This window comes from Wyeomyia smithii, chromosome 2, assembly GCF_029784165.1.
Source record: "Wyeomyia smithii strain HCP4-BCI-WySm-NY-G18 chromosome 2, ASM2978416v1, whole genome shotgun sequence".
NCBI classification, from domain to species: Eukaryota; Metazoa; Arthropoda; class Insecta; order Diptera; family Culicidae; genus Wyeomyia; species Wyeomyia smithii.
In genome coordinates, this window is record NC_073695.1 from 260,600,210 (window position 1) to 260,615,807 (window position 15,598).

Consider the following 15,598-nt stretch of genomic DNA (forward strand, 5'->3'; position numbering starts at 1 on the left):
GTTGCCAAATCGCCGTGCGTAAAATGCATGTGCTTTTCGGACAACAAATTGTGCAAAAAATTGTTCAAAATTGGAGAAAATCCTTGTCGGTGAAGTTTACCCGAAAGAATGTCAATAGAAACGGAATCAAAAACCCACTTAATGTCCAAGAACGCAGACGCCATTTGTTCTTTGCGAGCATACGCCAGCTGAATATCTGTTGAAAGCAACGCAAGACAATCATTCGTCCCTTTGGCACGGCGGAAGCCAAATTGAGTATCTGATAGTAGACCATTTCATTCGACCCAATGGTCTAAACGACGGAGTATCATTTTTTCCATCAATTTCCGGATACAGGATAGCATTGCAATCGGCCTATAAGAGTTGTGATCAGAAGCTGGTTTCCCTGGTTTTTGGATGGCGATCACCTTCACTTGCCTCCAATCCTGCGGTACAATGTTTTGCTCCAGGAACTTATTGAACAAGTTCAACAAGCGCCTCTTGGCATTGCCGGGTAGATTCTTCAACAAGTTGAATTTGATTCTATCTAACCCAGGCGCGTTATTGTTACAGGACAGGAGGGCAACTGAAAATTCTGCCATCGTAAAAGGTGATTCTATCGCGTCGTGACCCGGAGACGTATCGCGAACAAAGTTTTGCGCAGGAACAGAGTCCGGACATACTTTCCTGGCAAAATCAAATATCCACCGACTTGAAGACTCCTCGCTTTCGTTGACCGTTACGCGATTCCGCATTCTTCGGGCTGTGTTCCAAAGAGTGCTCATCGATGTCTCCCTCGACGTCTCGTTCACGAACCGACGCCAATATCCGCGTTTCTTTGCTTTAGCCAGGCTTTTAAGCTTGGTATTAAGCTCCGAATACCGTATATAGTCGTCGGGTATACCTCCCTTCTGGAAGGCCAAAAACGCGTCGGATCTTTGCGTGTAGACATCGGAGCACTCTTGGTCCCACCACGGAGTGGGAGGCCGTTCTTTGATCGTTACGCCGGGATATTTCTTCGTTTGGGCTTGCAACGCGGCGTCGAGAATCAAGCCCGCGAGGAGGTTGTATTCTTCAAGTGGTGGATGATGTTGAATCGACTCGACCGCTTTTGAAATCATTTCCCCCGTATAACTTCCAATCGACATTACGTGTGAGGTCATACGGAATGTCAATTGGTCGCATGCGAGTTGACCCGTTTGTAATTGAAATAAGAATAGGCAGATGGTCGCTACCGTGAGGATCGAGAATTACCCTCCATGTGCAATCCAACCGTAGCGACGTCGAACATAAGGATAGATCCAATGCGCTTGGGCGCGCTGGAGGTTTCGGGATACGTGTCATTTCACCGTTGTTTAAAATAGTCATGTCGAAGTCATCGCAAAGGTTATAGATTAAAGAGGAGCGGTTATCATTGTAAGGGGAGCCCCAAGCCACGTCATGAGAGTTGAAGTCTCCCAAAATCAAACGTGGCGAGGGAAGAAGTTCTATTAAATCAAAGAGCAGCCGTTGCCCAACCTGTGCTCTGGAAGGAATATATATTGAGGCAATACAAAGCTCTTTACCTTGTATTGTCATTTGACATGCGACAACTTCGATGCCTGGAATCGAGAGGAGGTTAATACGATAGAAAGAATAGCACTTTTCAATCCCTTAAAGTACTCCCCCATATGGGGTGTCTCGATCAAGGCGAATAATATTAAAATCATGGAAGTTGAGATCAATAGCTTGGTATTAAGCATTGTAGCCCAGAAACCGTTGGTTGTACAGAAAAACCGTCTGATAATGAGTTGTGAATTAAAAATGCATCATAAAAATATATAAACTGTACAAAAAAAATTTGTTTTTGACCAAAAAAAATTAAAAATTAACATTAAATTTCAATTTAAAAAAAAAGAGTTGAATTTTTCTTTTATTTTTTTTCTAAAGAAACTTGACGTTAATACGCAACTTTTAAAAAAAAAGTCCAGGATGGAGAAATGGAAAATAATTTTGTTAATGGTAAATTAACTTTTTTATAAAAATTCTGATTCAAACATTTTTGTAGTAGTAGTATTTTGATGATTTTAAAAGATGCAGAGAGTCATTTTAAATCAAAAAGCTCTTGGTAGTAAACATTCTAAAGGCATTGGTTTTCGAGTTATTTCTAATTTAAGCTCGAAAAATTATAATTATTTGGGAAAATACACGTTTTTCTTAATTTGTCCATGGTTCTCCAGCAAAAACCATACGTTCATTGGAATGCTTGATCAAAAATATACAATTCATTCTTTGACAACAAAACGATAGGGCGAACGATTCTCAAGAAAAAAGTTAAATGTTTTAAGTGATATAAATATATATCAAAATCAAATATTTATTTTAAAGTTTTATTATCTTAGGAACATATTTTTTTATAACATAGATACTTTACAGAACTAGTTTCACCTTATTTTTTATATACATCATAAGTAAATGATTCGTCATCTTTTGAAAACAGCTTCGTTTGTATCTTAATTTCTGAAATCGGAACAAAAGAGTAATGCTTTTGTGTGGCAGCTATTATTATAGTTTTTTTTGAAAATATTGCTCCATTCTGTTACTCCTTGTTCATATTCTTCATATGATACCCAACTAAATGACATTTTTGATGAATTTTTATTTCTTTCCTGATTAGACCAATCATACAATTCTTTTGCGCTTGTAATGGGATATTCATGTTCTTTAGCTAAACTTGCATTTGCCATTCGTTTTAATATGCAACCAATTGCATCGCATGGGCCTTTACCATGAGAAGTCGCAAAAAATGCCACTCTGCATCGACGTTATATTTTGTTTTGAACTTGCAAAGACTTGCAAAGTTTTTTTCTATTTTTATATTGTGAGGCAGCTCCATCAGACATTAATATCGCTTTCTTCAACTCTATTGTTGTTTTCAAAAAACTCGTTAATTTGGCAATGAACACCTGAACCGCAACAGTATCATGATGGAGTACTTCCGATATTATGATGAAGCTGATATTCTTAAGTGTTCCAGATTTGAATAGTAAACAACGAAGGGATGAATGGTAGCTTGACTATCATTCCAATAACTACACGAATCACAAATTGATAAAGACGTATTAAAATGAGCTTGACTGTTCAATATTTTTAATTTTGCAATAACGTTTTTTTTTTAATTTGCGTAAGCTTGATGAGCACCGATGATCAGGAAAGGGTTTACTGCATTTGGGCTTGGTGTATTCCATTTTCACTTTATTCATCTTCACAAAATGCAAACTGTTACTAACACATCTGGAGTAGTGCAATCGTATTTATATACGAAAACAGATATTATAGGTAACCCAGTAGTTATTGGTTGCGTACTTTACAAACAGTTATTATTAGTATACAAGTAGGTAGTGTTGCACGACAAACATATTTTTTTTTATAAAACATTCGGTAAGGGGGAACGTGTAGGTAGGCTAAGGTTTAGCGCTTGAGTTATTTATCCAATCGTTTTGTTGTCAAAGAATGAATTGTATATTTTTGATCAAGCATTCCAATGAACGTATGGTTTTTGCTGGAGAACCATGGACAAATTAAGAAAAACGTGTATTTTCCGAATAATATATTAATAATTTTTCGTGCTTAAATTTAAAATAACTCGAAAACCGATGCCTTTAAAATGTTTACTACCAAGAGCAAATTGATTCGAAATGACTTTCTGCATCTTTTAAAATCATTAGAATACAAATATTTTGAAAAATGTTTAAATTAGAATTTTTATAAAAAAAATAATCTACCATAAAAAAAATATTTTTCATTTCTCCTTCCTGGACTTTTTTTTTAAAGTTGCGTATTAACGTCAAGTTTCTTTAAAAAAAAATTTAAAAAAAATCAACTTATATTTTTAAATTGAAATTTAATGTTAATTTTTAATTTTTTGGTCAAAAAAATTTTTTTTGTACAGTGTATATTTTTTATGGTGCATTTTTAATTCCCTACAACTCATTCTCAGACAGTTTTTCTATACAACCAACGGTTTCTGGGCACAATGCTTCGAATAAATCCTGTGCCAAAAGGCATACGCCCTTTTAGAATGTAACTCATGGGTGTAAAAAATCTCTCCACCTGTGAAAAATGCTCAGTTTGCTAAGCCAAATACGTGTGCAAAGTTTCATTCAAATAAAAAATGGTCGATATTCGACCATCGGTCATTTCGTGCGATTTGTCTCTTTTGGATAATGAAATTTGCAAAAAATTTGCTTTTCTCGCACCATAATGGCGGTCGCTATAATGCGTGTTCGTTATATGCGTACCTCTCTGCTTGCGTCAGATTTGCGATTTCTGAAAAATTGGCAACACAAATGTTGCCAGATATATTTTTATTTTGATAAAATATATGAAGACTTCAAACTGACGTAAGCAGAGTTGTAAAAAGGTGGGTAATTTATTACGAACTCTGCATTATAGCGTCCGCCATTATAGCGCGTAAAAAGCTGGATAGGCAATTATAACTACCTGGAGAGGTACTCACACAGAGAACAGACATTCATAGATTTGCGGATAAATCCTGACGGCTGACATCCCTAATCACAACGATGATGCATTTGTAAGGTTTCCATAGTTGTTGCTACTGAACTGAAGCGTCGCTTCAATATGTTTTGCTGCGAGCCGAACTGATAAGCCGGACAAGCCAGAATGCAGGCATGCCAGATATACAGAATTTTAAAGACTTACACGCTGCTTTATTTTAACTTTAATTTGATTAGGATCTACTCAGTTTGGTATTCTTATGCAAAATGTCAAAAAGTGAGTCATCGGGTACTGGATAATTGAGTAACATTTACCCAAATTTTCATAATTACCATGTTTACTCAGTTTTGAGTTATTATCCATGATGTTTACTAACCCCTGAGTATATGTATATGTCAAAAGTTTTCAACAGCGATCTTATCTGTTTCCGAAGAACAATTGGTGTCGCTTTTTATTCGTTTGCTAGCAGTAAGTATTTGATCTTTCATCAAATCAATAATTTCCTAATCAATTACATTACAAACAACATGTAACAATATTTCATAACAATTTCAGCCCAACATCATTATTGCAGAGGATTTGAAAACCTAAAAAACATCTTTTCAAAATGAACAACCGCATGTTGTGTGTCCTGCGATGCCGTTTTAAGTCGGGCTTTAATTCGTGATAATGAACGAAAACATTTGTATCGATGTACAGTGCCCAATACATGCAATCGATACAATTTAAATCCTTCGCAGTGTTTGGTGAAGGATGAAGACGGATTTTCTGGTGTGCGTACTGTACAAAAACATGAGCCACAGTTCACGGGCAACTGTGAACCGGTTGGTTGCCACATTATATAAAGACACGTGAATGATTTAAAACTTTTATAATGTTTCGATTAAAAAAATAAATCTATGATTTTAATTGTTCTGAATTTATTTTATTTATTGAGTCAGATTTACAAAAACCAGAAATCATCAAATTTCCAAATTTAGGCAAACTGGGTAACTTGTACTCATTTTCGTTAATTCCTGGTTTGCATAAACAGAGTAGATTCTAATCAGTTTTTGACGTATGACGCCCTTACTCAGAAGTGAGTAACCGTAAAAGTACTCAAATTAGGGTACCTCCACTTTTTTCAAAAATGGGTCATATCTAACTCACTTTAGAGTAACAAATAATGAGCGTGCAGATAGTTTGGACTCAACTCTGAATAGGCAGTTAAACATTGTATGGTTATTGATTATGGGGTTTGTTCGTTGGAAAGCCTGATGGCTTCACGGTGTATGCAACAAATTCAACAAAACAAAATCTGGCAGCTCTGCCTTTGCCTATCGCGTGAAAAACTGAAAAGAAGAGAAAGTTTGCAGACGCGTCGTTCGTAGAGCTGAAAAGCTAATTATTTTAGTAAAAACAGTAAGTAAATTGTTGTACTGTAGGTTTTATTTAACAAATAGCTTGTGTTATACCTTTGTTGCATATTTTTTATGGAAATACTGTTAAAATGTTTGTATTGATTTGTGTAACGTGACATACTTTCGGAGGATGAAAAAAAAAACACCTTTTCATTTACTTTTGGCATCAATATAATAACTTGCATCATTGCTTAAGTTTTTAAAGGTTACTTTGCAGTAAATCAGTGTAAAATTAGATGAGTTGAAAAAGTAGAGTCATTGACTGATTAAGGTTATGTTCATTCTCCGTAGCAGCCCGACTTCAAGTAAAAATGGCAGACTCTGACGATGAGTACGACCGTAAGCGTCGCGACAAGTTCCGCGGTGAACGCAGCTCGGGAGGAGATAGCTATCCTCGAGGAGTGGATCGTGCGGATCGGTCCCGCGGTCGGGACGACTGGTCCGATCGGTAAGGCTTCTTTTCTTATTGGTTAAGCTAGAAATTATTTTTTACGCTCGTGTATATTTTAGTGGCAGACCTCGGCAAGATTATCGTGACTATCGGCCGCCGCCAAGGGATCGGGGATATTCCCCGTCGAGAGAGGGCCCTCCGATGAAACGTATGCGTGGTGACGGCTGGGGCGACGATAGAAGGCAGGGCTATGGCGGTGAGTAATAAATGCAAACTCGTTTCATAAAATGCTTAGTTTTAAATTTTGTAGGTCACGACGGCTACGGAATGTATGGTTACGGACACGACCATTTCAGTATGCATCCTAGTGCTGGACCGTACGGGCATCAAGCCCCCATGCATCAGAGGTATGCTAATTACTGTAGAATTTAGGTACTTACCAATAGACTAACTTTCGGATCATTTCAGAGAACCACAATCTTCGTCTGACATGCAAACGCAACCGTGTATGATGACGCTGAAGCAGTTCCTAGCAACGCAGGATGACGCCATCTCAGACTCGGAAGCAATTCAGAAGTACAACGATTACAAGCTGGAGTTCAGGCGGCAACAGTTGAACGAATTCTTTGTGGCACACAAGGATGAGGAATGGTAAGATTTTGGGCGAAACGACTGAAAGTGTTCGTTTTTTTGCTGTCTCTCCATACAAGTTAACAACATAAAAACCTTGAGGATGTAGACGGAATTCACGTGCACAATTTCCACGATTTATGTGTGCGCGTGTAGTTACACATCTGAAGGTTGAGAGTCCGAATCGACCACCAACGGGGAATCCATCAGCGGATTTAATCACTGTTTATAACTATTTAATAACAATTCTTCTCCTTAACAGCGCTAGGTACGGGTACAGCTTTCAAGCAGTGCCGTCCGGTGTCCTTCTAGGAATTGTCCGTTCTAGAAGCTCACACGCACACACTGCAGCCTCTTTATTCTTCACCGTCACATGCCGGCTCAGAGTTTTCCCCACCCACGCTGCTGTCGCTTAACTTTTAAACTCGATAAAGTATCCCGCGCGCGTTGTCTTGGTTAGGGACCTTAGCCGAACGTCTGGCGAGCAATGCCAGATGTTCCTTCGAGAGAGCATACTGCCCGATCGATTACCGCCCGCGCGCGCGTACCGTTTACACGAGCTATGGTGTCATTCAATGAGACAGAGTGAGAGAGGTATTTACATTTTTTCTAGATTATGGGTAACAAAAACACAAATCTGCAGTGCATTGATCAAATGACAAATTTTGCTACCATTGTTTAATGTTATTGAACTGTGATCTATTGAAAGTTGGCAGTTTGGGTAAGATTGCCCTTTTGAAGCTGTGGATAATTTTTAAGTGTTCAAACTTGACTGCTTGTCTGTTAATATGCTCTTCTTTGCAGTTTTCTGCTAATAATCTTTTACTAATGGGTTTGTTTTCCACTTTTCTCTTGTTTTCTTTCGAATATTTCATCTGAACAGGTTCAAAATCAAATATCATCCGGAGGAATCGCTTAGACGAAAGGAGGAGCAGCTCGGTTTTCTGAAGGTATTCCTCATAAGCAGGTGACATTTCTTCACTATACTGAATGTTTTTACTCTCACAGAAACGCTGCGATGTGTTTGTTGAGCTTCTAGAATCCAAGGAAGTCACCAAGGTCTCGGTGGACACGTCCAATTCCGAACAGTTGCTTCGCTTGCTAGACACGGTGGTCATCAAGCTGGAGGGTGGCACCGAAGAGGACCTGAAGGCGCTGGACGAGAAACCGGTCGAGGTTGTTAAAACATTCCCGGAAAAACCTAAATTTGAGATCAAACGTGAACCACTGGACGACGTTATTAAGAAGGAAAAGTTTAGCATTAAGGAGGAAAAGTTTGACCGTACCGAACCTAAGCTAGAGAAACCGATTGACCCTGCTAAGGACGTGATTGGTGGTGGCGAGTGGGATGATGAAGATCCGATACCAATACCTAAACCAGCCGCGGTTGAACCTCAGCCTGAAGCGGAAAAAGAGCCGGAACCCGAATCGGCTAAGGAGCATGAACGCGAGCCGGAGGATGATTCATCTTCGAGGAAAAAAGATCGCAGAAAGAGAAGCCGCTCAGATTCCGGTTCGAGTTCGTCATCGTCGTCGTCATCTAGTTCCAGTGATTCCGAAGACGAGAAAGAGAAGGAGAAAAAGGACGAGGAGGACGAAGAAAAAACAGCAGAACAAGAGGATGTAGCAAACACTCCACCACTCCCCGAAGCTCGGGAGGAACGCGCCAAAAGTAATGGTCATAGGAGCGCTGGAGAAGAGGAACCGGAAAGTGAAAATAAAGATTCAGAGGAACCAGAGAAAATGGACACTCAAGACAATCCTAGTGTTACAGAAGATGCCGCTGCAGGCGAAGAAAATGAACAACCAGAAAAGCAGACCGATGGCAGCGACCATGAGAATACAAATAAAGAACCCGAGGGTGAACCAGAAGAAGCAGAACATGGAGAAACAATCGACTTGGTCAAAGATGCCAACGCAGTTGCTCCCCGGGCACTTCATAGAACCAGTTCTATTTTCCTTCGCAATTTAGCACCTTCTATCACGAAGGCAGAAGTGGAAGCTATGTGCAAGCGGTATAATGGCTTTCTTCGGGTTGCTATTGCCGACCCATTGCTAGAGCGAAGATGGTTCCGCCGGGGTTGGGTTACGTTCCGTCGAGATGTAAACATTAAGGAGATTTGCTGGAATCTTAATAACATTCGCCTTCGCGATTGCGAATTGGGTGCAATCGTGAACAAAGACTTGAGCAGACGTGTACGTCCGATCAACGGAATCACTTGCCACAAAACGATCGTTCGAAGCGATATTAAACTTTGTGCAAAAATCACTCATAATTTAGATGACAAAGCTGGTCTGTGGCAGGACTCGACCTCTAACAATGGCAATAAAAATGGAGAATTTTTCGGATTGAACTCGAGGAATCCTGTGTTACAGAATATAACCGACTATCTTATTGAGGAGGCTTCAGCGGAGGAGGACGAGTTGCTTGGACTATCGACAGAAACCAAGAAAGGTACCGAGGGAGAAATGGTTGAACGTGACACCGTGTTGATCGAGGTTTTGGACAAACTTATTCTGTACCTGCGAGTGGTTCATTCGGTTGATTTCTACAATCACTGCGAATACCCATACGAAGATGAAATGCCCAACCGCTGCGGCATCATTCACGCGCGTGGTCCACAACCACAAAACAAGGTTAGCGCTAATGAAATTCAGGAATACATTCGCACCTTCGAAGGGAAAATGGGATCTTTTCTTTCGCGGGTTTCCGAGCTGGAAGACGAAGAGATGAAAAAAATGGGTGCGAAGGATGCCGAAGCCGAGGTGGAAAAGTTTATCCAGGCCAACACGCAAGAGCTAGCCAAGGACAAGTGGCTCTGCCCACTGTCGGGTAAGAAGTTCAAGGGACCGGACTTCGTACGGAAGCATATCTTCAACAAGCACGGTGAAAAAGTCGACGAAGTACGCAAGGAGGTTGAATACTTTAACAATTACCTGAAGGATACCAAGCGGCCGCAGCTACCCGAACATCCGGGTAATACCAAGAAGGCGCCGGTTGAAGCCCCGCCACCGACAACAGGGTAAGTTTCCCCGAAGCAGGTCTTTCCTTCTTGAAGCGCTAAAATGGTTTACTTTTTTATTGCAGCTATCGTTCCGCATACGGTATGTCTCACGGATACGCTCCCATGTATGCCCCCTACGCACCACCGATGATGGCACCAGCTGGTCGCGGTCGTCCTGGTTTCGGGCGTGGTGGAAGGTAAGTGGCGAAATTGCTTTTGTTTTCTCAATGCGAATGTACCAAACTTTGGTTGGCGTTGTATTTGTGTTATAGAATCGATTGAAATTTTGGAAGAGTTTTAATACTTAATTGGTACATTTGCACTGCTCCGTAATCCTTCCTTTAAAATGTTAGTCAAGTAGTTTCAAGGTATCCGTACCGTGTTGTAATCAACGTTTTAAAACTATAACTGAAAATTTTGATTTTTGTAGAGTTTTGATACTACTGGTCTAACAGTCCCAAACAATAGAAACGTTTTTTTGTCTTGTTTAAAGTTACTTTTAAAAGTTCTATTCGACTGGTTACACTTTCCAGAGAACCGATGGGAGAAATTCGCAGGCCAATAGTTGCGTACAGCGATTTGGACATGCCCAATTTTAACGACAGCTTTCTCTAAAGCATAAGCATAGTTTCTTATATTTTATTTGCGAACTCGGACTTTATCATGAAACCTTGTACGGACAAATAACATTTCAATATGATCCATTACTGAACGTGTAATAAACTAGGTCATAGCTAGTGAACACTTGCTTTTGGTCTGTGACTGGTTAGAATCCGAAATTTGTTTCGATTGTTAGCAACACCCACCATCCGCCCTTCCTGTGATTTGTTGAGTTTACAAACCGCTCTATTGCAATCGTTCCAGAATGGCGCCCGACTATCGCCCAGTGATCCACTACCGCGATCTGGACGCTCCCCGTGAGCCGGATGAATTTATCTAAATCGCTTCAAACGTCGCATAGAACAATTCACACAGTAGCATCGCATATTGTAGCATTAATTTTACCCACATTTAACCTTGCCACCGACGCATTGTTTCTTGCGAATCTGCAAGTCCGTACCTAGTGCTTCATTTTACACTACCTTATTCTGTCTTAATGTTGAAAGCGATCACAGTTTCAAGGTGTAATGATTTGTGAAATATATTTAGTCTGTAACGACTGAGCGATGGTCCGATGACACTTATCGTAATAAATGTGTGTTTAATGGATTAAACGTTTTCGCTACCTGTACATCCGAAAAGAGCTTCATTAGTATAAAATCAAATTAGAGACAAAATATTTGACATCGATCGTTGATATCAGAACGACTTTAGGAAAAATGATTTTCCTATTCCTATTTCGTAGTGGACAAAAAGTGTGCGTAATCATTTCGAAAACAGCATCATGAGGATGTGCCCAATGACTGTTCGGTAACGTTGGTAAAGTGTCGGACCACAACCACGGATGAAGCATGGGTTCACCATTTCATGCTCGAGACGAAATGACAATCAAAATAACGGACTAGACTGGAAAGTTTAGTGAGCCATAAATTCGATGGAGACTGTGCGCAAGATATCCTAGAAAAATGGAAGAGAATCAATCTAGCAATAATCGACACCGCGAATAAAACAATAAACTGTCCATTTTTGTACATCCAGCCTTCGAGGTCCAAATATACCGATGCATACGGTATCTCGGTGTTGAAGCCACAAATGGTCGATTCGGGTTGACACTTCGAATTTTCAAAACCACACGACTTGGAAATAGGTTATACGTTTCCTGTGGAAACGCTATTTTATGTTTACTTCACCACAACAAGTTTCGGGCATCGTGGATTCACTATTTGAGTCTTGAGAAGACTGCGAGATGAACACAGATGTGACATAGATCCTGAAGAAAGGTTTACTGCTAATTTAGGATGTACGAAAAAACGAAAATTATCGAAAAAAGAAATACAAGCCAGAAGCGTTGAAACAAAGCGTGGTAATTTACACCAGGTTAAGCTTCATGAGTGCGGGTGTAAATTAAAATATGGATCAAGCATTACTAAAGAAAATCGAGTTTATTTGAACTTTGAACACAATGTTTTGGGTACCTAATAAAGAAAATCAAAAAAGGTAGTTTCGCAAGAACGCGCAGTGTTCAGAAGTTCGAAGTAACGAAGAAACGGAAGTTTGACGAGGATATCACAAAAAATAGCTACGTATTTCAACTGGTGGCCTAAAACATTTCTTCAGTTGAAGTGTGTACGAAATTTTTTCAAACACTGAGTGTCTTTCAAGTTCATAAATATAAAGCTAGGAAAGTCTAACGTGTTGCAAATCTAAATATTTATTGACACAGAAACAGGATTTATCGGCACGTTAGAGGAAATCAACCAAAAAGTCATTACAAGGAAGTTATGCCCGAAGCACAGCAAAACATGATGCAATTAAAATTCACATGCTATCTACGGTCAAACGGATTATATCATCCGTCAGATCTCACTGAAAAGAAGAAATTGATATTTCACTTGTGCGATTGGGAATGGAAGAGTGTGAGTTATGTGTCACTACAGCACAACATCGCAAGGCAACCTAAAATTGCTACGGAAATTTTTGCCTGATCCGCATCCCCCATGATGAGCATTTCAAAGTAGCGGAAAGAGGTGGAGAAACTGTATTATTGGAGTCGTAGATCTCGAAAAGTCGATTTAAATTTGGCAAATATCTTTCAAGTCAACTGCTGGGAAATTTATTTCGAATATTTAACTTTCAGGTTGTACAGCTACCTAGACAGGCTTGAAAACGACAATCTTTTCTCGACGACTCAAAGCATCTAATGTTGGGAGATATACGAAGTGCGTTCTGGTTATTGCTTGTTCGTGTGACGAATCGGGGACTGGCCGGTCTGTGAAAGATATATCAAACACAATTCATATTGATTAGACCATAAAATCGTTTCATGGCTGAATAGTTGCGCTACTCGAAACAAAAACTGGAATTTGTTAATTAATCTGATATTCCGAAAATATCAAAGTGAATCAAACAGAAATTTTTCGAGCCTGGACACACATTTATGGCTGCCGACAGCTACCATGCTGCTGTTTGGAGAGCAATCTGAACAAAATCCACCTGTGACATATCCCGATTTTACGAACCTACTTCAAGTTGCACAGTCAAATGTGACAGTGCTAGATATGAAGCCTGAGTATTCTTCGAGACTCAGATTTAGTTTTCGATTTACATGGATCTGAAAGAAAACAAGTGGTCATTCAAGAAGGTAGCTACAAGAACATGTACGGAGAGTCGATGGAATGTGATGCAGTGCTGGAGAATTTCATTCTGCTCTCAAAAAACAGCACCTAACTATCACGTTCAATACTTCTAGTATAACTTTCATTAGTGATTGAAATAAAATGGAGAGATACAGTGAGTAAAACGTAATATCCATAATGAAGTCAGTGAAAGGTAGAGATATGTTTGGCTTACATGAATACCTATATACTTAACCGGAAAAGATATGGTAAATGTAAATTTTCAAACAACTGCAAGCATTCAGAGTAGTGAAAGAAATTGATATTCTACGGGGAGTTTACTAAAATGCGTCACGTGACAGGACGAGCTGGTTGCATGGCAACAGCTACTGCCGTTTTGCAGATGGTGCACACAGGCTACTCTCGAGCATGCACCTGATCCCATAGAAAATGAGACAAAAATATTTCGCGACAATGAAAAAGAAAATCTGGAGACAGTTGAGGTGGCGTCACCAAAATAACTCAGGTAAGAAAGCTTTTCTCATTTATTGTTTTATTCACTCATCGAACAAAATTGATCTATTTTATCATGTACAGGTAACACGCAACTCACATTTATTCAATTGTAGAGTGTATGAGATCCAAAACTTCTTCAAATATTCGTGGAGCCACGTAGTGTCGGTGGCTTTGATATAATTGAAAAAAAAAAAAAATCTTGACGATGGTGAAAAGTCGAGTTAGTCGAAGATGTGGAGGATGATGGCCAACGGACGATTATTTTTGGGACACGAGAAAGTGTTTTTTGGCGCAATCAGATAAAATACTGGATCGTAGACGGAACATTTTGTACTGTGCCCTCATTGTTTCGGTAACTACTAACGAACCATGCGAGCATTAGACCTTCCCAGGAGCGTACTTTTCCGGTAATTTTTAGCGTAATTGACATCGAAGCACGAGTTACTGTATAGAAAGGGCTTTGGCAAGATTTTAGAATACGGAGAAGAAAAGAATTTGAGGCTTGAGCCATCAATTGTAATAATTGATTTTGAAAAAGGCTTAATCAATGCATTCAAAGTAGAATTTCCGAAAACACGGTAATCCGTCAAAATTTGTGTAGGTTTTTATATTACTTTAATTTACTAATAAAATGTACCCAAAATTTTTCTGTTCACAAGTATACCAGAACCTCTAGGCTCTTGCATTTTTATCGTTTGAGAAAATTCCGGAAGCATGCAACATTACTAAATTAGGGGCTTCTGATTACCTTGAAGAATTTCTAAAATATTTTGAAGAACATTATGTTTTCGGAATACAGAAAAAAAATTCGTCCCAAACGAAAAAAAAATAGGAGGGTGGTATTCAAGACACGACCGCATGACGTTGACTACCGTATTCTATAAAAAAAAAAAATATTCCATTGAAGCAAATAGTAGAGGGAATTGCAACGCTTCTTTTACAAAACTTCTGTAACAAAATTTCGAAGCACCAAAAGGTACCAGTTGCCGATTATTCTCGTTTACTGGTTAGTCCGTCCAGAATTCCAGCCATTTTAGTATTTTGCAGTAGCCATTTATTACTAAGAGCCACCAGCATAACGGGTGAAACCGGCACGAGATGACCGGTACTATTTTGTCTTTCCTCCTTTCAGCTGCTAACACCTAGCGCTGTCGTGAAATAAACATCAATACAAACATGCATTTTTGCAAGGTTTTTTCCGCTAGCAGCAGCATTTGGTAAAACAGAAAATTCAATTAGCCGCTTCTGTACCAAAATTTCGATGCACCAAAAGGTGCCAGTTGCCGATTATATTGTTGTTTTTTGGTTAGTCCGTCCAGAATTCCAGCCATTTAAGTGTTTTGCAGTAGTCATTTACTACTAAAAGCCACCAGCATAACGGGTGAAACCGGCACGAGATGACCGGTACTATTTTGTCTCTCCTCCTTTCAGCTGCTAACACCTAGCGCTGTCGTGAAATTAACATCAACATAAACATGCATTTTTGCAAGGTTTTTTTCTGCTAGCAGCAGCAATTGTAAAACATAAAATTCAACTAACCGCTTCTATCATAAAACTGCGAGGCACCAAAAGGTGCCAGTTGCCGATTTCTTGTTTATGGTTTCCGTCAAGAATTCCAGCCATTTTAGTATTTTGCAGTAGCCACCAGCATCACGGGTCAAACCGGCACGAGATGACCGGTACTATTTTGTTTTTCCTCCTTTTAGCTGCTAACACCGAGCGTCCGTATGTATCCGGTACGGTTTAATAATGAAACTGATGGGGTGAAATGTTCGAACGATACGTTTTATACCAAGGCTTCGTCAGATAATTAGAAAGAAGGAGGGGCTACATAGATGATGAAATGGTAGAGACAAATGTTTCTTGAAAGCTGCGCCGGCCGCTGTCGTAATATTAACACCAACACAAACATGCATTTTTGCAAGGTTTTTTCCGCTAGCAGCAGCATTTGGTAAAACAGAAAAT

The 15,598-nt window shown here is 39.5% G+C and overlaps 1 protein-coding gene across 6 annotated transcripts; it reads left to right on the forward strand.

Annotated features, from left to right (window-relative positions):
• The first annotated feature begins 5,716 nt into the window (after nt 1-5,716).
• On the forward strand, nt 5,717-14,294 carry LOC129723588 (serrate RNA effector molecule homolog). Of its 6 annotated transcripts, XR_008727777.1 has the most exons (11): nt 5,717-5,877; nt 6,168-6,324; nt 6,387-6,523; nt 6,578-6,674; nt 6,736-6,918; nt 7,781-7,847; nt 7,906-9,920; nt 9,986-10,099; nt 10,767-12,769; nt 12,838-13,643; nt 13,715-14,294. XR_008727777.1 is itself a non-coding variant. In XM_055677904.1 (9 exons), exons 2-9 carry the CDS (start codon nt 6,188-6,190, stop codon nt 10,840-10,842), a joined length of 2,826 nt encoding a protein of 941 aa, XP_055533879.1. In that variant the 5' UTR covers nt 5,717-5,877; nt 6,168-6,187; the 3' UTR covers nt 10,843-14,294. The 6 variants fall into 6 exon arrangements, 3 of the variants coding, with proteins under 3 accessions (XP_055533879.1, XP_055533877.1, XP_055533878.1); XR_008727775.1 differs by having other exon boundaries at nt 10,767-13,643; XR_008727776.1 differs by having other exon boundaries at nt 10,767-13,643; nt 13,747-14,294.
• The last annotated feature ends 1,304 nt before the right edge of the window (nt 14,295-15,598 follow it).